At 30.7% G+C, this 22,033-nt stretch overlaps 1 protein-coding gene across 2 annotated transcripts in view; it reads left to right on the forward strand.

Moving 5' to 3' along the window:
• Positions 1–22,033, forward strand: part of LOC118185341 (uncharacterized) — a 117,791-nt gene that overhangs the window by 57,603 nt on the left and 38,155 nt on the right. For both annotated transcript variants that reach the window (XM_085821474.1, XM_035355181.2), the window contains 3 exons: positions 5,441–5,602; positions 14,410–14,822; positions 20,144–20,212. In XM_085821474.1, coding sequence (XP_085677600.1) covers positions 5,441–5,602; positions 14,410–14,822; positions 20,144–20,212 — 644 coding nt within the window. The remainder of the gene's footprint in view (positions 1–5,440; positions 5,603–14,409; positions 14,823–20,143; positions 20,213–22,033) is intronic.

The raw sequence follows: 22,033 nt of genomic DNA on the forward strand, positions 1-22,033 counted from the left end.
GGCTGGTCGCTAGTCTTTGTGTTGGTGGCTTAGGGATAAGCTTTTGGGAGTTTCCTCCATTTAGGAAAGCCGACTCTGGGTGTTTCATTCGACATATATATCCAGTTGACTGTGGTGCAGGAATCTGCATATTCTTGTTGAATTTCGAGGTGGGTTGGGCCACCAGATTTGAATGATTTTTTTATTTTCAATTATGTCTTCTCTGAATACCACAAGTTCTATGAATTATGTTGCAATAAAAGAATACAGACGAATATAAACACAAATGAAGCTAAAAAGCACCTTGATTTCTAGTTGTTAGTTATTCAACATGTGAACTGCTTCTTTTAAAGCCTTTATCAAGAGAAACCATCTAGTGTCTTGACAAAGGCTTTAAAATGTATGATACTGAAAAAGCTTACGATAAGACGTAAAGATACAATATTTTGCATAAACTTCATGCTAGTGGCTTGCATGTGCACTCTCAATTTTCATTCAAAGTTTTTTGAAGGCTACAACTTTTAAAGTAAAGATTGGTTCTGTTTTGTCAGATTACTTTGAACAAGAAGTGGGTGGGCCTCAAGGCTATGATTTAAATGTTACTTTGCTCGGCTTGCAAATAAATTCCATTTTAAAAGAACTTCCTCCTACTGGTTCAGGATCATAGTACATTTATGACCTTCACATTAGTTGTCAAGATGCAGATATAAAATATGTGGAGAGACAATTGCAGATCACCTGTAACAGGATCAGGAAATGGTCAGACAAAGAAACATTTGTGTTTTTGAAACAAAAGACTGGGTGCACTTTTGAAGAAGAGAGGTTTCTATACTGAATCTGAATTACGTCTAAATGAATCATCGATTCCAGTTGAATCTAAAGTGAAATTCTAGGCAAGCAGTAATTTTGACAAAAGTTGACATTCCTTCCTAATGTCCTTTACCTGAGGAAGTGTTGCTAAATTTTAAATATTATGAAAGTCCTTTTAAACACCTCTGAAGCACTGTGCACTAATCTTGCTTCAAATATATAGAGCGATTGTCCAATCTAGATTAGATTAAGGTTCATTTATTTATGGATCAGCACATTCTCCAGTTTTGTCGAAACTACATTCTGTCCATCACTAGGCCATGTGGATTAGTTCTTGAGCCTTCAGAATGTCTCCTGTCCAGAGTGTATATGTTGATTTATATGAATCATCTCTCCATTTAAGACGTAAGCAGATGTCTTTTCATTATTATTTCAATATATTATATCCCAACTATACCATCCTTGCAAAACCTTTTTGCTTGATAATGTGTGATCCTTTATTTGAGGCTACACCTTCTTGTGTGCTTTCTATCTGTCTAAGGGCTCCTTCCATGATTAAGGAATTTAATGTGTCTGATGTATATACCCAAGCAGTACAGCACTTTGAAATTCCACCTTGGGACAACTTTTAGATGTTTTTCACTGACCTGAAAAAAGAAACACTAATGAGATCATATACAGACAACATTTTCTTGAGCACAAACATAAATGTGAAAATTACACCCCCTATATATATATATACACATGGTTCAAAAGCAATTGGCTATGTTGGGACAATATTTGTAACTGGTGATCACACACAGGGCAGACATTTGCAAGATTATTGCTGTCTATCCTTACTTCTGAACTAGCTCCCATTTATTATGCATGTTCCTTCAAATCTAAGTAATGCCGGAAAAAGTTGTTTATTATTTACACGGACTCGTGCACTGATAGCATTAGAAACTTTTTCTGATATACAGAATCTAGTACTTATTGAAGCTCTAAGGCCACATTTTAATTTAAGGAATGGTTATTGTATTCTTTAATTTCTGTGTTTCTGGACTTGTGGGCATAAAAGGAAATGAGCTGGCAGAAGTCACAGCAAAGTCTGCTGTTGAATTATCTATTAGGCTTGTCCCTTTGAGAGATTGTTGTCATCAAGCAGAAGATCCTAATTAAATTGCAGCAACTTTTGGGACTTTCAATAATAGATTGGGAAGCGTAAAGCCCTAAGTAGAATTTTAGAAATCTTATAGAAATTGGGGAGGTTCTTTTAACTTGTCTTAGAATTGGTTACTCTTGTGCTGAATTTAATCGTCTTCTAAAAGCTGTGAGTGAGTCTATTTGCTCAAAGTAAAATGCCGCTCTATCAGTGCATCACATTTTAGTAGAATGTGTATATTTTAAGAGTCTTTGTTTAAAATATTTTAATAGCTTTGACTTACCTCTTGGTCATTTAATCGAAAGAGAAGTCAATTGTAATCTATTTTGGTATTTGACGGAAACTGGTTTTTTAAACTTAATTTGATTGGTTTTAAATAGATTGTTTTTATATGTTATATATATATTGAGATTTTACCTGGTTTCAAATTTAAATTTATTATGACAATTTTAAAATTAGATGACCACGTGTTTGGCACATTGTAACCTTTTAGGTTATACCATGAATTCAACCACCCATCATGCATCTCCATACTTTGTCTGTGCCACTTCATAGTGCAGTAAAAAGTTCATAATCTGGACTCGTCGGGACTTCGGCAATTCGGGATTAGGGGTTTCTCCAGATTATAGATCATCAATTTAAATTTGGTAAGATGGCATGCAGAAATTATACAGTTAAAAGTATGAAATCATAATTTATGAAATAGAGAACAATTATGATCTAAAGAGTATCAAAATTTACAAAAAGAAAAGCTTAATATTTATTTGTTTACTTTATTAAACATTTCTTTCAATGTAAGTTGTTTAAGATGCTTCCACAAAAAATTTAAAAAGTTCCTTTTTCGTGCGTCATATATAGTGGACTTTCCAATGCCGTACTTCTCGCATAATTTTGAGACAGATAGGCCTTTATACATTTTTTTGCAGCAATTCCACTTTTTGTTTAATGGACATCGAAGCATGCTTTCACTTTGTAGATCCTTTGGCAGCTCCAGAATTGAAAACTCTTTTTGACATAATCGAAAGTTCAAGCTTAATTTTTATAAAATGTTCTAACAGTCTGCAAAAAATAATAAGCCGAATCCAATTACAAGATTAAGGAGAGCGCAATCTGCAGCATTAACTGAAATGCCTTAGGTAATTTTAGCCTAGCTTATATCATGCGTTTACGCATGCGCATAAAGTTTGCAGCTTTGAAGTCCGGATTATAGATCATTATGGATTATGGACGTCCAGATTACAGACTTTGTACTGTACTAAATAGGCAAATGACTTTTCCTCAAGTCAGTTCCCAGCATGTGCTCTAACACTTTATTGGCTGCTGTTGACATTATATATCTGTTATAATTCATGTGCAGCTACATTGCAACAATGTTTTTGAGAAAATATCAATTGCCTGGGAATAGTAAATGGCTTCTGCTTCATTTCTTCACAAAACTTGTAAATGCAAAATGAAATAAAAATTAACAGGTTATGAACAAACTTTGTCATGAAAACTTTACTGTTACCAAAAAATGATGCATCGAAGACATCTTTTTTCTGTGATTTGAAAGCCATCTGCAGTCTCTTGTAACCTAAGAAAGGAGAAAAAAGGATCATTAACAAGAAAAGTAATGAAAACTTGCATTCTTTTAGAAGAATGCAAAACAGCTTCTTTGTTTGCCAGACTCGCAGGGATCAACGTCAAGGATAGTTATTTTTGGCTATGTATTATTTGGTGTGCAAGTATTGAAATATCCTTGTAAAATAAAACTTTCCTGCATATATAGTATGCATGTTGAAAAATTATTAACTGCTGGAAAAAATATTTTGGGTTTCTGGAAAAGCTGTAACCACTGAAGAGCACAGTATAGACATTTATTTCGTATAAAATCTAATTATTAATAACCTTCTACCAGTATGTTATAAGATTTTGGATCGCAGCCATGTAAAGCTGAGTTGGTTCTAGAAGTTAAAATGTCTGCTGTTTCCACATTCACTTTGGCATCTTTGATGAAGATTTCTCCTTTCTGAGTATGCAGCTTAGTGACCAGAAGATCTGGCATCCTCGTACATGGTTCATCATGTTTCTTCTATAGAATTCATTAATATTTCTCATGTAGACTATATTTTTAATCAGGCAAGGTTATGAAAAGAGTTTTTCCAGTGTGAGATTCATTCAATTTTCAGGATGCATCTTAGTGGAACAGTTAATATTTTTCTATGGTCATACTGCCTTCAAGCAGTTCTTAACACAGAGACTGAATTTTTGTTGTTAGCCATATATGTTAGCCTGCCAAATTCTCACTAAATTCTCCATTAACATTAAGTTCGGAGAGTGACAGATATGTCATATAATATTTCTCTGATTAGTACTGCAAATCTTCCAGATTGTGTTTTAAAATTTTGTTCTGTGCTGGATTGCTGAGAATGTTAAATAAATAAATAAATAAACAAACTACTGATTTAGATTGAATACTAGAAATGTAAGGCTTTATGCTGCACTGCTTCAAAGGTAAGATGTTAGGGAATTTTGTGCTAGATTAGGAACTTAGTTTTTTATACGAGGGCTTAAATGTTTAAAAATTTGTGCCAAACTGGGTGGTTAAGCATTGAATCTGTCTAGTTTTTGCCTAAAGATAACAACAGCAATAATAATAATAAAACAAGGACAAGAGAGAGTGACTTCTGAATTTTTTTTTTTTTTTTTTATCTCTGTAAGTCTTGGGTATTTAATACTCTACCATAATCCATTGATTCATTTTGATGGTGAAATATATTTTTGAAATCTGCAAAATGGAGAAACAAGGTTCTGGCAGGTATTGTTCAGAAATTCCATTTAAAATCATATCAAACAGATTGTTATTCCCACCCTCTATGTGAACTCTGCCAGATAAGAAGACAAGTTACTTCCCTCAACCCAATTTTTATTTTAATACTTTATCAGTAGTTGTGTTAATGCTAAATTTTCATCATACATCTTCCATCGTTTACAGTTTCTTTGTATGAGAATTGAAATGCTCATGATGTGAGGACTTGTATCATTTTCCTGGGAATCATAGATTGCTTCTGCATCATTTGCGACAAATGTAGTAAATGCATATCGTGCAATGCAGTGAGTAAATGTTGTCATAAAAACTTTCCATGGGAAAGGAATTACGCTGTATTAATTGGTCACTTGATGATGATGTAATAAAAACAAAGTTCTTGTATCTTTTTTAAAATATTCAAAATGAGTTGTCACAATGTTTACCCCCCCCCAGAAAAAAACAAATTTATGTTGGTAGCATATTGGTGAGTAACCGTCACCTAAATACTTTTTCATAATTTATATATTTATACAATGCTGCATTTTTTACAACTCATAAAAAGACTGTATTTTTACAGAATCATTTTACTCATAATTTTGAAATTATTGTCATAAAATTATTTTTCCTTTTTTTTAGAGAAACTTTTGTTTCAGAACTTTCTGCCAGACTTGTGTTTGTTTCAATTTTTATTTGTTTCTTAAAATGGAATTTATTTCTAGAGAAAAAAGTCAAGATAGCCAACTTGAAGAATCAAACATCAGCCAAAAAACAATACAATTGTCATCTGTAAATAATGAACAAAGTCAGTCTGAAGAACTTTCAAGGGTAAATTCTGAAAGTTCACTAGATTCACCATTAACATCAAGTACAGAGAGTGACAGGTATGTCAAATAATATTTTTCTGATTAGTGCTGCAAATCTTCCAGATTATGTCTTAAAGTTTTGTTCTGTGCTGGATTGCTGATAATGTAAAATAAATAAATAAATAAACTACTGATTTAGATTGAATACTAGAAAAGTAATGCTTTAAAGCTGTGCTGCTGCAAAGGTAAGATGTTAGATAATTTTGTGCTAGATTGTGAACATAAGTTGTTTTTTTTTTTTTTTTTGTGGGAGACATTAATGTGTAAAAATTTGTGCCAGACTGAGTGGTTGTTAAGCATTGATTTAGTCTACTGTGAAGGGGTTACCTCAGTGGGTATTATTTTTTTGATTTTTCTCCAATTAAATGTGAAAGCATTCCAGTTAGCCTCGGAAAATCCTCCATGAAGACTACTATAAGTTGATCTTTCTTTGGTTTGTTATTGTGTTAAGCGAATAAAGGATGAACTTATGAGCTCACCAATAGCCAAACAAATAAGGCAACTTAACATTGATGTAATAATGCTTTGCATAACGTATCTCCCACATATTGAATCTGTGTATGGACTAAAAAATAATGAATTTGATCTTACATTACGAACCACACGGAAATACCATATACCATTGAAACAAAACATGAAACTAAATTTTAACATTTGTATATGAACATAGATAGTTAGCAGCTTCCTGTCTGAATGGAAACACAGAAGTGACCAGAGTAATATTTCTTCTGATGAAGAAAAGAAAGAGAACAAAGTTTTCTTGCCTGCTATTGTTATTAAGGTGTTTATATATATATATATATATATAGTAATATGAATTGAGGAGGTTATATTATATTGCCACAAGACCAGCTTTCACTTTGAGGAATACTGCAGAGAATTTTCTTCAAATGAGGAGGAAGGAAAGTTGCCTGTACAGCTCTCAAGAATTTTTTCTGACGAAGTGCTGTTATTCACATGAAATAATATCAAGCAAGAATTTGATATTTTTTTAATGGCGAGAGTATAAAAATCTTCCTTATCTGCTATGTCAATCAATCTTCCTTATCTGCTACTTTTTGATATAGACTAGACTAGAAGAGAAACACGTTAATGTGACAGTCAAAATCATAAAAAACAACCTTATATTTAGCGTAGGTATAATGAAACACTCAATCGATTTCGAGGGCAGCTAAAGGTCCCTCCTCATCAGGAGAAAGAAATACATAGAAAGAAGAAAATAGGAATCACAGAAACACGTGGTGCTTATCAGCACTTATTTATTTGAAGTTCAGATTTTGAGCGTAATGTGCATTTGCCCCTCGCTCCCTATTTTAACTTCGCTAATATTTCTTTATGCTTGATCAGACAGCCTGGCTCAGTAAAAGTAGGCGGCCAGTGCAACTCTGATTAAAAATCTAGTTATATCCACGTGCAGTGCTGATAAGCACCACGTGTTTCTGTGATTCCTATTTTCTTCTTTCTATGTATTTCTTTCTCCTGATGAGGAGGGACCTTTAGCTGCCCTCGAAATCGATTGAGTGTTTCATTATACCTACGCTAAATATAAGGTTGTTTTTTACAATTTTGACTTTTTGATATATTGACACCGAATGACCACGTTTTACTTGAATATTAAAATAAAGAATTCCAAAGAGAAATTTCTTCAGGTGAGGAAGAAGAGATATAGAACACAAAATGTCCTGTCCTGCAGCTATTGATAATCTTCTGATGAAGTAGGAAAAGATCTCAGTCATAGCCAAGAAGTGGCATCCCAGTCAGTCTGTGGAAAACTTAATGGCAGATGTTTCCAAATGACAGAGTCATATGCTGTTTTAGCTAAGTCAAAAAAAGGAGAAGAGCCTAACTAATTTAGGCACTTTGTGAAAATGCACTATTGTGTCATGTAATTATTAATGTTACGCTGTTTTAAGACTGAAAGAAAGAAAAGGAAGAAGCTAACAAGGTTAAACGCCTTGAAAATGCATCTCTCTATGACTTATGTTCTTTGTCCTGCAAGTTAGTTTGACTGACAGATATCATACGTATTTTGGAAGAAAGAATTGCTTAATTTTGCAACTGCTAAAGGGTTCAAAAGGCAGCAGCAGCAAACCATTTTAAACATCTTAAAAATCTGGTGTACCAAAATATCAAATACATAAGAATTGCTTTTACCTTCAATGGAAGTTGGAGCAATGTATGTGTGTTTAAGGACTTAAGAAATTTTTTTATAACATAGATAAATATTTGGAAAATCTTTTTTTTTTTTTTTTTTTTTTTTTTTTTTTTGTTGTTGTTGTTGTTGAGTAAATCTTCAGTGTGCAGTGACATCAAAGTTTGTAATATATTGCATATTCTGTTTTAAATTCATTTTTATTAGCTATACAGATTTTTTTTAGCCGCTCAGTGCTTAGAACTGTGACAAAATTTTAAATTTTACTGAAGGAAAAGCAAGTTTTAGGTATAGTTGAATTAATTTGTTTTGCTATTTTAGAACACTTACTTTTTTGAAACTGTTATGTAGATTGATTCTTGTGTTCCTTATTTGGAACTTTTATTTTTAAAGAAATAGATTTGGCAATTTCTGAAGGGGTGTCCAAAATTCTAGGTACTGAATTTTTCATAATTTGGAGTTGTGCATGCTTGTAGAAAAATTGTGCAGTGTATACATAAAAGTCTTTATTTTGGGCCTATATTTTCATAGAAATATTATTTCCTACTAAAAAAATGCTGTAAATAAGGCAGATAATAATGTTACAGTACTTTTGAATTAAAAAAAATATTTCTGTTTCTGAATTTTGGAAATCCAACTTAGTTATATTTAGCACACTTCATGCTCTTCTAAAAAAATAAGACAAAAAATGTTTGAGCCCTGTGATACTTCTTTGGCAATATGAAGCAACTCCAATGATGAAACACAGAAAAAACTTTATTTAGCACTCAAAATGGCGATATACAAAACAAGAAAGAAAAACGAATTCTAACATTTTAAAATAAAATGCATTCTTTGTGCGAGAGTCGCACGTGGCACTCAAACCTGGTTTCAAACATTGCCATTCACATATACCTAATGTTCATCTAAATAAATTATTTATTTTAAACTACAAGATTTTAATAATATTTAAAACTATTACAACCTCTCCCCCAACGGAGGGACTTTTACTGAAGGGAAAAGTTCTGTAAAATTCGAAAGTTTATAAGCTCGGCTTGCTCAATTGCTTAAAGAGTAAAGGTAACTTCTCACATAAGTTTCTAAATTTCAGGCCAAAATTTTTAAGTTTTAAACAAATACTTTTACACCACATTTAAATAGGGGAAAAAAAAATGGAGAACGTTCAAATACATCAGTTGAGCATACATTAAATAATAAAATTAATTCTAAATGGGATTACATACACTAAGAGTTATTATATTGCTTAATTCTACTCAGAACATCTATGTTCTTGTGCAAAGATCCTTTGTGATGAATGACCTTAAAATTACAAGGTTGTAATGAGGGTGCCCAGCACATCAATCTAGAGTTACATTTGGCATTGAATTGTAGCCAGACCAAAGGATTATGATCAGTTTGAATCAAGAATTCTTACTGACCATCCAGATAAAAATGCAGTTTCTTGATAGCGTAGATGATAGCAGTGCACTCCTATCAGTAGTAAAATAATTCTTTTAAAATTTAGTAAATTTTTTGCTTATGTACAAGATAGGATGTTCATGTTGTTCATCGTCTAATTGGCATAGTACTACACTGACTACCAATAAGTATTTGGACACCTGTAATAGAAAAGAAAAACTAACTTTATACAAAATCAATAAATGGTAGAGCCTCCACGAGAGGTAATTACATCATTTTTTTAACTAAAAGCTCTTTTCTTGTCAGACTATAGTTCTCATTTTTGCATGTACCGTCTTGAACTTCTTTGATGATTTTAGACAGTTCCTTATCAGTAAGCTGAAGTTGTGCAACTTCTTCCGAGTCAATGTATACCAGTTTCATGAGAGCTTCATCTTCCGTATTTAGTTCCGGTAAATTATCTTCTTCAAAAACATCTGGATGCTTTATTTTCTTCCCTTCATCGGTTCCAAGGTCTTCTCTTCAGCTATTTCTCTTTTCCTTTGAGCTCTAGTAGAGACAGCATTAACCTGGTGAGGACAACTATCAGGCTCCTTTCCTTGTTTATTCACCAGTGCAAAAGTTCGATTGCCTAATAAATACCTTCCTTTCATTTCATATCTAATAATGTTTCATTTCTAATAATGGCAGCCTTAGTTATTACTCGCCCAAGATCGCAATTTAGTTCGATCTCAGCCAATGGTAAACAGCTTGGATTCAAATGTCGCGTCCACACATTTTCACCTGTCAGCATTTCTGGCGTGATGTATTTGTGACAAACTATATCAATACTAGCACCTGAATCCCTTAATATAAAAATTTTATGGTCATTTACATAACCCATACTAGTGTAAGGTAATAGAAATTTATCCTCTGGTTTTGCACTAATTCTGTTAAGATTAGCAGAAGATTCAGTACTATTCTTAAGTTTTGGACATTTTGGTCTTAAATGTTGATAGGACCCACACTGATAGCATTGTGGCATCTTTCGTTTTTCATATTTATCATCTGGACGTTAACTTCTAGGTCTATGAAACCAGCTTTGCGAATTAAATCCTGATGACAGTTTTTTTATTATTATTATTATTATTATCTGAACTCAATTTACCTTGAGTTAGTGCATTGTATCTCTCTTTCTGCCGATCCACTACAGGCCTTTTTTGAAAGATTCCGCAAACGTTTTCATAGGCATCAAGTTTTTCAGTTAATTTTTTAGATGAAATCATCTCTACCCACTTATCAAGAAAATAATCTCGAATTTCAGGAAGAACTCAACGCTTAAGGTGGTCGGTCAATCACCATCAAATCTTGCAACTGATCAAAAGTCTTAACTCCTAGACCAGTCACCCATTCTTTGCAATAATTTTCTATTTCATAATTGAAATCCACCCATGTGGATTCAGCACTCTTTTGATGATTCCTAAATTTCTGCCTAAACTTTTCCGGGCTTAATTTAAACCATCTTAACAATAAATTCTTCACGTGTTCATAGGCTTTAGCTTTATCAGAGGGTTCTCCAGCTATTAACTGGGTTACTTTGTAAGGAAGTAGTCCTAGTAAATGAGATACAAATTCTTCTTTATCAATGTGAGTCCATTCTGCTTGCCTTTCAAACAATACCAAATATAGACTGATATCTCCTTTCTTGTCATTGAATTTTTGCATAAATTGATGCAGCTCCATTTTCGACCGGATTTGTCCAGTATTTTGAGACTTTGTCTCTGCTTCAAGTCTTAATCTCTCTAATTCATGCTGTTCGTTCCTTCTCTGCTCTTCTGCTTCTTTCTATCTCCTACGTTCTTCTCTTTCCTCCCTCTCTTTCCATTCTTCTATTATTGTGTCTAAGGCTACTTTGCCGAATACTTCATCATAATCTCTACTTTCAACAATTTTCCATTTTAAATCGAATACAGTCAAAAGTCGTTAATTCGGACACCCATAATCCGGACCTCAAAGCTACAAGGCCATTATACATTAAACGTGCATGCGTAAACATATTATGCGTAAAATGCATAATAAACGCATAATACGTTTCTGTTTAATCCGAAATCTGTTTATCAATTTCACACTGTTCTGCGGCAGGGGGGAGAAACGACGTGGCGCGCAATGAATTGGAAGTTGATCTGTCAGCACTATCCTTATCTTCAGGGCAGATGTTTTTATTTTATTTGGCTTATAATTTTTTACTAAATGTAGTATTTCATCTCGATGTACTCCGTCTTTGATATGATTTAAATTAAGTTCCTCATCATTATAATTCGCTTTCGATAGTGAAGAAAGTGACAGAGAGGTTATTGAAAATGAAAACATTTCGATTGACAAATTAGTCGGTATTCTCGACACAGCAATTATAGGATTTGAACAGCAGAACTTTGTAAAACAAGAAATTATGTCTGTTTAATAGAACTAAACAGAAAGTATTGTCACATGAAATGAAGCAACTTAAACAACTTACATTGAAAGAAATGTTTAATAAAGTAAACAAATAAATATTAAGCTTTTTCTTTTTGTAAATTTTGATACCCTTTAGATCATAATTGTTCTTTATTTCATAAATTACGGTTTCATATTTTTAATTTTGTAATTTCTGCATGCATCAGTTTAAATTTTACCAGATTTAAACTGATGATCTATAATCCGGAATCGCCAAAGTCCCGACGAGTCCGGATTAACGACTTTTGACTGTATTTTCAAATCTGCAGTCACATGAACACCCAGTTCAGCCACGGGATTTTGCAAATCTTCCTTACGAGCTCTTCCTAAGTAAGAAATTGTTTCTATGTTTAAAATTTGCGAACACTATGTTCTTTATACTTCCTCAAAATAGCTCAATTCAATTACTTTAATTAATTAATGCAGTCAGGAATCACCGAATTAAATGCAATCTGTTAAATACGTATACCTCAAAAATGAAATATTTAAATTATATGAAGTTTGTTCTCTCTACCACATTAATTGTGGCTAAAATAAGAATATCAACATAGAGCAATATATATATCTACTGTCTGGACAACTAAAAGGAATATTAAAATGATATCCAATATGGTAATAAAATAAGACAATTCAATATTAACAGGAAGTAGTAATCTGGTATCGCTAATATTGCATTCAGTGATGAACTAATAAAGTAAAGCAATTCAATATTAACAGGAAGTAATAATCTGGTATCACTAATATTATATTCAGTGATGAACTAATAAAATAAAAATATGCACGATTATTCGATCTTGTCGGTGCCTCCAAAATAATTATGACTGTGATACTTCTTTGGCTATATGAAGCAACTCCAATGATGGAACACAGAAAAAACTTTATTTAGCACTCAAAATAGCGACATACAAAACAAGAAGGAAAAATTAATTCTAACATTTTAAAATAAAATACATTCTTTGTTAGAGAGCCGCACGTGGCACTTGAACCTGGTTTCAAACATTGCCATTCACATATTGTTCATTTAAATAAATTATTTATTTTAAGCTACAAGATTTTATTAATATTTAAAATTGTTACAGCCCCCTCATATGATAAATATTGATTTGAAATATTTAATTTGAAAGTTCAGGAATTTTTTACATTTTTTAGTGCCAGAAAGCAATCTGTCACTCTCTTCAGGTGGTTGTTTAAAAAATGAATTAGAAGAATTTGAGGTCAATCTGTCTTCTTATTTAATGTCATTCAAAACTTTTACCTCTGTAATTTACTAATTGATTAATATGCGATATTCTGAAATTTTTAATTAGGTTGCATTGGATATATCGAAAGCATTTTCATAAAGTAATTCTTAAATTTTCAAGTACTAAAAATTCATTAGTAACATTCACATGCAGTTTTATTATTTTAAGATTGTAATCTAACAGTCATTAAAAATCATTAAACTAGATTTTTTTTTTTTTTTTTTAATTTATTTATGCAAATAGTGTTACGAGTTTACAGTGTGCCATTTCTTAGGTTATGAATTCTGCAGATTCTGTGAATAAGATTTCCTTTTTGAAAAATATTTATTGATCAGAACTGTTCACAATATTCTGCATACCAGTGCTCATAATTTAATCTATTACTGTTAGAAATCTTTTTCTAAACTATTTTATTTATTTGTATTACATACAAATTTAAATATTCTGTTCCAAGTTTTCTGTAAGACCTGGGTTTTCAGGTAATACTATCTCAGACTTTTAATATCTTGGCCAGTTTTTGTTGTATGTAAGTCAGTCTTTTCATGTTTCATTTTTTAGAATGGACATAAACCTTTACTAAATATAACTGTAGGGAAACTACATAAAAAGTTAGATTTTGTAGTTTTTGCAATCAATTTTACAATTTCATAATTTAAAAAAGACAAAACATAAATATTTATGTTACTGAAAATATTTTTGGATGCTTATGTATGTAACTAACAATTGTAAAATAAAAGTTGCATAAGGACTTTTATGCACACACTGCATGTACAATCATACAATCATACAATACAAATCCACATACAATCTTGCATAGAAATTCTTCATGTGACAATAATCCTAATGTATCATATTTTATATTTGGAAAGTCATATTTAATTTATTCTGCAGTTATACAATAAGTGCATTGGAAATTGTGTGACTAATTTTTTAACTAAAATTAATTGTGGAGTCATTTTTCTCTGAAAAATTTGACGATCGATCTTCTTTTCTCCTTTTGTTCATTTATGTATTTTTGTACTGTAAAAAATTATTTTGAGATTTCCCCCTCCATTATGGAAGAATATGTTCCAAAAAGTTTTCTTTAATAACAGTATATGTGCCAACTTGATACTTGAGCAAAAAAGCATACTTTCATCATCAGCCCATTTCGACTGTGATATATAAACAAAGAAGAAAAAGGATGGCACTCTTTTAAAAACTTGTTATTAACAATAATTGCTTCAAAAACAAAAATACTATTACAATAATAACACGTTTAATTAAATGTTGCCTAGTATGTAACATTGGCTCATATATCTTTCTGTAGAAAATTATTCAGTGCATGTTCTTCTACAACTAAAAAAAATTCAAATTGTGCAAGCAAAATAAAGTACCTATTCTTTCTTTTTTAAATGTTTTAAAACATGAAAATTTAAAAATGTGTCTACAATTATTGCTATAGCATCTTAAGATTTCAAAGACTGCATATTTTTATTAAAGCATATTTGAGTCCAGTTCTTTAGTTTTTGAATTTGTTATTTCAATATAATGTGAAAATAAATCATGTTTGGTTTTTTTAGACCACCGTCTGTATCCATCAAAGAAGAAACAGTAGGGTTTAATTACATTCAGAGTAATTTCCAATCAAGTTTGGATTTCTCAGATCCTGCCCAAAGTGATCATCATGTGGAATTATGTGATTCAAGTGAAAAGCGAGTCATTTCTGTGGAACAACCGCAAACATTTCAAGAAACTTTAGCAGTGAATGGCTTTAGCAATTCCAGCGACTTCCATAATATATTGCATGCATTTCAGCAGCCGTCCAAAAACACAGTTGCCCAAGGTTCTTTTCCCACAGCACAAAACTCAAATTTGTCTGTACCTAGTTGTTTAATGCCATGGAAAGGAAATTCACGTAAAGAAACTAGTACATTGAATCCTTTAGCAGCTCCATTTCAAAATCATTCATCCTATTTCTCTAATATCAATGAAGGTAAGTTAAATGTATGTTTTTTTTTATCTCTAATTAATATTTTGTTATTGTCATACATTATTGTTCAGAAAGTTCAGTGAAAAGCATACCACTGAGCCATATGTTATTTAGGAGGCAAGGTACTAGAAATCCTAAGCTTTTGAGTTCCAGTGGCAAAATCCACAGTTACAAATTACATGTATGCAGTTCTTCCATGCCAGCTCTTTTTTTTTTCCCCTCCTGTGTGTGTTATCTTTGTGCATATTTGAAGTAGAACCGTTCAATGTATTGCTGCATTCTAGATATTCCCCCCTCCAAATTAGAAACTGATTATTGTCTTGACACAACCATATTATTAGCCAGATTTTTCTCTGACTGTGCTGTCCCCCTTATTTGCATGGTTCTTCAAGGTCACTGTTTTAAAAAAATTCAAACTTTTTAAAACAATGAGACAGCCAGTTTATTATACATATAAAAAAAGGAATTTCTTTCAGACAGGGCTGGATTTACACATGGGTAAACTTAACATGGACGTTGAGCCTCGGTATTTTTTGTAATACTTAAAATATGTAGTTTTTTAAAATAACTTTCTTTAATTCTAATTAAAATATGAAATTAAAATTTTAAATTTTGCTTTTTACTTTTTTACGTCATTCTTCTGAATCAAAAAACGGACCTTCATCGTACTCAGTATTTAGTGAAGCTTATGTTTGTAAAAAAGCAGTAACATGCATAAGCAGTCTCTACTATTGTATGAAATTCATGATGTCATGTGAATTTAGAGGTCTTTTAATGGAATAGTCATGTGCGTATTAAGTTGAAAAATAGCTTTAATTGCATTATTTTGGTCTTTGTGTAATTTAATAAAAGTTTTAGTAAAATTATTAAAAATTCTAGGTTTTCTCTTTTTCTCATAAAAGATTTATCCCAGAAATTGGCAACACTATAGTTTAAAATGTGTAAGTGTGTTATATTTTGTATGAGGCATAATAAACTGAAGCTATAAACAAATATACAGAAAGATAAAATGTGCTTATTGTTTCACTAAGTTTTAATGAGAAAATAGTGAATTTCTAGGGTTGCTTATTTTGTGAAATACTTTGTCATAAATTCGTTGTAGTAATATTCATTACAATGAAAAAATTAGAAGAAAGGAGACCTCCTTAAGGTGTTTTGTCCCCTTGGCCTCAGTTATAAATTAGACTTTGCTTTCAGGGATGCTAAAGCAAGTGTGTGTTCTGGTTGCATGTTACTTCAAAGGTGATTAGGTGGTAATTTTTTTCTTCGAATAGAGCTGTCCCATGGACATTTTCTATGACTTTTTTTTAACCTAGGAAAGTTTCGTGTGTACATTTTGCATAGTATCTGTATTCATATCAATTTAAAGTTATCTGTAAAGCAAATACTTGAAAACATCACAAATAAAAGTGTTTTAAATGACTCAGTATGAGGGGAAAATACCATCTTATTAAATATTGTGGTGAAAAAGAAAGCAAAGGGGACTTTTAATTCTAGAAGATTACTGTGTGGAGCTTAATGGTAAAAAACAAAATTGTGGCAAAACTTAGCAGTTTCAAAATATCATTGTAAAATGATAAATGCTTGAATCATTACACAACACAAACACTGATAGTTGAAATTTTTACATGAAGTTCTTTTCTTCTGCCTTTGATGTTGTTATACGAATTGGATGCTACAGGTAAGAAGAAAGATTTTTTTAATTGTGAGATTTAGATATTTTTTAATTTGAAATTATTATTAACTTTTTTGCCAATTTAAGTACAAGCTTTTTCTGTATTAAAATTCTCAACATGCAGAATCCATTTACATAAGCTGTAAAAAGTGTTTACAAGTTTTTAGGATGATTTCGATAAAGAATTTTAAAAAAGAAAGTGTTTTAGAATAAAAATTTCTGAAAACAGCGTATTATTTGAAATCAGAAATATCATCTGCTACTTTTCAATTTATTCTTTTTTCAAAATGTCGCATGTAAACAAGCTGTAGATTGAAGGTTATGTTTTTGTGCTTTACAAAGAGAAATATTCTTAATCTGTAATTCAAAAATGTTGTGAAAGGCATGGTATTAAAATTTCTAAATGCAAAATAACCAGCATTATTAATTGGAAAGAGAAAGGCCATCAATCATTACTTCTTCATAGAAGACTCCAAATGAGTACCCCAAAAAGGTACGTTCTGATGTTTAAACTTTATGTTCTATATTTTCTAAAAATTGTTGGCAATAAGAGAAAATCTCTCAACGCAGAAATTAATTGCAGTGCCTTTAAATACATCTGCAACAACAATAAAATAACAAACCAAGATCTGCAGCCTAAAAAAAAAAAAATGTATATGATGGTCACCAGCCTTTGCTGAGGCATGTGGTTCAACATAGAATATTTTGCGTAGAGCTATTAAGATGTAGATGGAAATACACTGCTCTCCAGAAATAAAGAACGGCATGTTTTTTTCTGTCTAATTTTGAAAATGAAGCAATGTAAAATCAAGAAATTTTAGAGAACGTGTTCACTAAATAGTCCTTTAATAAATGCAGCATGTTTCTGAAGCTCGGCACAAATATGAATTACAACAAAAAATTGCGCTCTTGTCCGAGAAATCCAGCCTTGGAGAAGCAATATGTCGTAGCTTTTTTGAGGAAAATATGGTGGTAACATTAGAAAAATGAGTACACTTGGAATTTTATCTTTTATTCCTCAGATTTTTTTATTAGAATGGGCAATACATATTGAAATTTCTTCAGGAAAAAAAAAAGAAAAAGAAAGAAGGGGGAAAAAATAGAAAATTACAACATTATTATAAGATTTGAAAAAAAATTAAAGAAGACAAAGGAAATCTGAAAGAGAAAGAAGATTTAGCTGGCTAGTCAAAAGCCACAAATAATTTTGATCTTGCAGAAATGATATGGGTATTACATTAATTTTTTAAAAAGTTTAGTAAAAGGAATGCCAAGATGGCATGGTGAAATTGCAGTGATTCTAGAGAAATGGCATGTAACAACTAATCTTTTGAAGTCTGAGAAAATTAGTCTGTGATTGATTTCTGTGAAACAAAACAGGCTTTTTTCTTCCTGCCTGAATACAGACTTGATTTTTTTTTTTTAAATTTATTTCTGAGTTCGGATTATTAATACAAAAATTGTTTTTCATCTTTGGTAAATTTAATGTATGTGTTTATTTATTTATTTTACAAATGCCAAACATTAGCACTTAAGCCATTAAAATTTAATGTATGTAATTTTTTCTGATGAAATAAAGTTTGAATTTACGTTGTTATGTGTTTCTCTTCTGTGTGTAACATTGTTTTATATGTGCTGTTTTGTTCTGTATTTCGTCTTGTTTCTTCATTAAATAAATGTTCTTATTATTCTGTATGTAATTATCTTATTTCCTTGTACAAAATAAAGTAAGTATTATAATTGCAAAAAATTTCAGGTTTTATATTTCAATGAAAATATCCATTAAGTTTTTTTTTTTTTTTTTTTTTTTTTTTTTTTTTTTTGCATGCTATCTGTACGTATGGACAGAATATAAGACTATTTTTTCCAAAACAAATTGTAAGAATTCAAAGGATTTTTTTTTTTTTTTTTTTTTTTTTTTTAAGTGTGTGATGTCTGTACGTATGTACAAATGTTTATATCTTGTGTAAATGCAAGAATGATTAGACATAAAGCATTGAAATTTTGTATGTAGTAGTGCTAACCCCACTTCATTATCCGGCTCAGTGAGCCCCTCCCTTTTCTGAAATTCTCATATTTTGGTAAATTTTGCATTTTTTGTTTTAAAAGAAATTGAATTATTCTTGCTCTTATGTTCTGGTTAAAGTGTTTATACCTTTAGTTAATCTGCATGCAATAGATGTAGAATTATCAAAAATTTAAAAGTGGTGCTAGACTTAATCAGGCCGCCATTTGTTTACACTTAAATTCTTAATACCCCATGGTGAATTAAGTCAGTTGGTACATAAATGTCAGTGTTTCAGAATTCTTTTTTAAACTGTATTTGGTGTTATAGGTTTCATGTATTTTGCAATTTTTAATGAAGATTTTTTTGTGTTTTTATATTGTTATGAGTTTTTATAGCTTTGCCTTCCTGCAAGTTAGAACAAATGAGAAATATATCTCTAATGAAGTGCAGCAAAAAATGTGTATAATTTAACCCTTTCGACGTCCTCTCCTGTCTGTGAAAATTTCCCCCCAGCTGCTGTTTGTTTTTCATAGCGTGTAATGTTTTCTCTGTACATCATAACTTTCCATACATGACTTTTGTAGTGGATGAATGCCAATGAATATTATAAGGAAATAAAGCATAATGGAAAAATAATAATATCTCTGCTTATTTCTAACAGCAGGATAATTTGATAAGATCTGATCCAGGTGGTCCACTCCTCCCATTTTGTTATTGTAATCTTTTACATTATTGTTTTTTTTACAGTTCTCTTCAGTTTTCAAACGTCAATTATCAAGTTATTATGGACTGTACTCATCAAACGTATATCTTTCTTGTCTTTCCAATTTACAACATCATTTTTCCTCTTTTTCTGCTGAGTATGTTGAAGCCATCTTCTCACTGTCTTGTATCTTATGTAAAATGGCACGAATATTCTTGGAGAATTTTCTTATTATTATAAATTTAATTTAAAATTCTCTTATTATTATAAATTTTTGCTTGTCTCTAGACTTAACTGAGTTACCTGAGAGATATACTGGCCAGAAATTCATAATGTTTTTTGTTCTTATGCATTTGCTTTTCCAAAAGATTCCAGTTGATAGCACCTGTGCTGATTTTACTAGAAGCTTATATAAATATTATATGAACAAGACCCCCCCCTTTTTTTTTTTTTTTTTTTTTTTTTTTTTTTTTTTTTTTTTTGTTTGTTTGTTTTATTGTGATTGAGTTATACAAATTCATCTAATTTGAACCTTCATTTGGAATTACGGGTTTTCTTTCTCCCCCCGCCCAAAAAAAAAACATAAGCATTGAGATTGTGCTTAAAAACTGAGAAATACCAGAGCTAAGCTTGAGCATAAGTTTATCGCTGAGCTTGATATAACATGCAGAAATATACCTTAATTACTTATTTAAAGTAATGCAATAAAATTCTAATTGAACTTGCCTCTAATTTTCATAACTATCATACATGTTAATAAGTTGGGGTGGTTTAGGTAATGCATGGTTATTCTACAAAGAAGTCTTTTTTAATTTAATTTCGTAGTAAGATTTATGTTTATTCTGCAACTCATATTGGTTTCATCAAAAATATTTATGTTTGTACATATTTACAATGTATGTTATGCATATTTTTCATACATTTTGTTTAACTTTCAGAAGCAAATTGTGTACATAATGGAATAGATGAATTTCCAGTTTATGAACCAACTCTACGAGATATATTAGGTGAATGTTCCTTCTCTACGTTTTTGTTTTGTTGTAACATTTTTTATGTGTTAATTGCTTTTATTCTGCAATAAAATTATATGTATGATATATAGATTTTGTTGCCATCTTTTATTTATCTTCAATATTATGAAAGCATTTTTCTTAATTCAGTGCAATGTAAACAAGTATTTTTTCTGGTCTTAGCAATATTTTGCTGCAAATGTTACTTTATACTAGGGTTTCTTAAACTTTTTTCAGTTGAGACCCCTTTTTATCACTGAGATTTTGATCCAGGATCCCATAATATTTAAAAAAATTTTGTGGGACCTTATAAGAATTGCGCAACTCCGACTCGCGCGTGAGTAAAACTGTCATTTGTTTCATTTGTACCGTTGCATATTTAGGTCATTAACTTTAATTTCGAATTTTAAGACATAGAAAAATGTGAAAATTTTAAACAAGTGACAGACGAAATGACAGCGTCACGTGCGTTAAAGAAATATCAAAACTGCTAAAATTTTTGGCAACCCCATCCTGCTGCAGGTTCCACAACCCCCAGTTTAAGAAACTCTGCTTTATACCATGAGTGTTATCATTAAACTAGAATTTTAATAGCATAAATCATTTGCAGAATTTCAAACATAAATCCTTGTAGATATTATCTTCTGCATCTAAAATAAAATTGAATGATTATGGTGAAATTTTATTATAAAATGTAGGTTGTCAAGCCTTTCTATATATTTCTGTTTTTAATTTTTTCAAACAGTAATGTAATTTTTTAATACTTTAATATTTTTTTGTTTATCATTTTGCATTCAAAAACGAAATATCAACATGTATGAGTTCTTGAAACTTTTTTTAGTGGAGTTAAAACTCCAAAATTTGTTTTAGTAGAGTTATAACTTTATTTAACAATGAAGACATAACTATGCCATTTTACATTGCCTTTTTCCTCGTTTATTGACATGTGGCACAAAAATTTTCTTCTTTTTTAACAAAATATTTATTTAGTTTTTTTTTCTTGTTATTGTTGCCTTCATCTGATAAATGTCTAGGTAATTCATTTTAATGAACATTTAAACTTTTTTGCATTTAAGCATATTTTTTGCAATCCATTTTTCTGGCCTCATATCAGTGTCACTAAATACTGGATGTGTCATAATTTCAGATTTTTTTTCCGAATTGCTAATTATTTTCATAAAATTCATATGAATTTAATTAATATCAGTTAACTTTGATTATTGACTTTGGATTTATTATCAAGAATAGTAATTTAGAATAATTAATTATTCTGAAAAATTAAAAATTGTAATTTAATCTCATTTCTAATTTTCCATATTATTAAATTAATTACTATTCCTGCTAAAAAGCTCTTTACTTGATAGATTTTAGTGTTTCATTTGATTGGTTTAATTATGTTATAATTAGAACTCACTGAGCAAGTTGAGATACAATAAAAGCCTTTCCCCCCTCTCCGGATTTTGTCAGCATGAGAATTTAAGAAAATTACAAAATTAATGAAAATAATTAAAATCGGAAATTTAGAATATCTAATAAAATATAAACATATTTTACACCAGAATCACATTATAATAGTTCAGCAACATGAATCATCAATTATGATGTGAATTCAATTGGTATTAGACTAAAATCATACACACTTTGAAAATGCCCCTTTTTTTCAGATTTCAAGGTTGGCGGCTGTACTTTTTACTTGGAAGAATAATATAGTATCTTTATGAATCCATTGTAAATCAACAAATGTTAACATTTTATGAAAAAGGGTAAAAATTTCAAGCAAACTATGCAAACTATCAGTTTTTAGTATAATATAAACAC

Source organism: Stegodyphus dumicola, chromosome 1 (genome assembly GCF_044657685.1).
Source record: "Stegodyphus dumicola isolate Sdum_Otavi_A_Nest chromosome 1, ASM4465768v1".
Lineage (NCBI taxonomy): Eukaryota > Metazoa > Arthropoda > Arachnida > Araneae > Eresidae > Stegodyphus > Stegodyphus dumicola.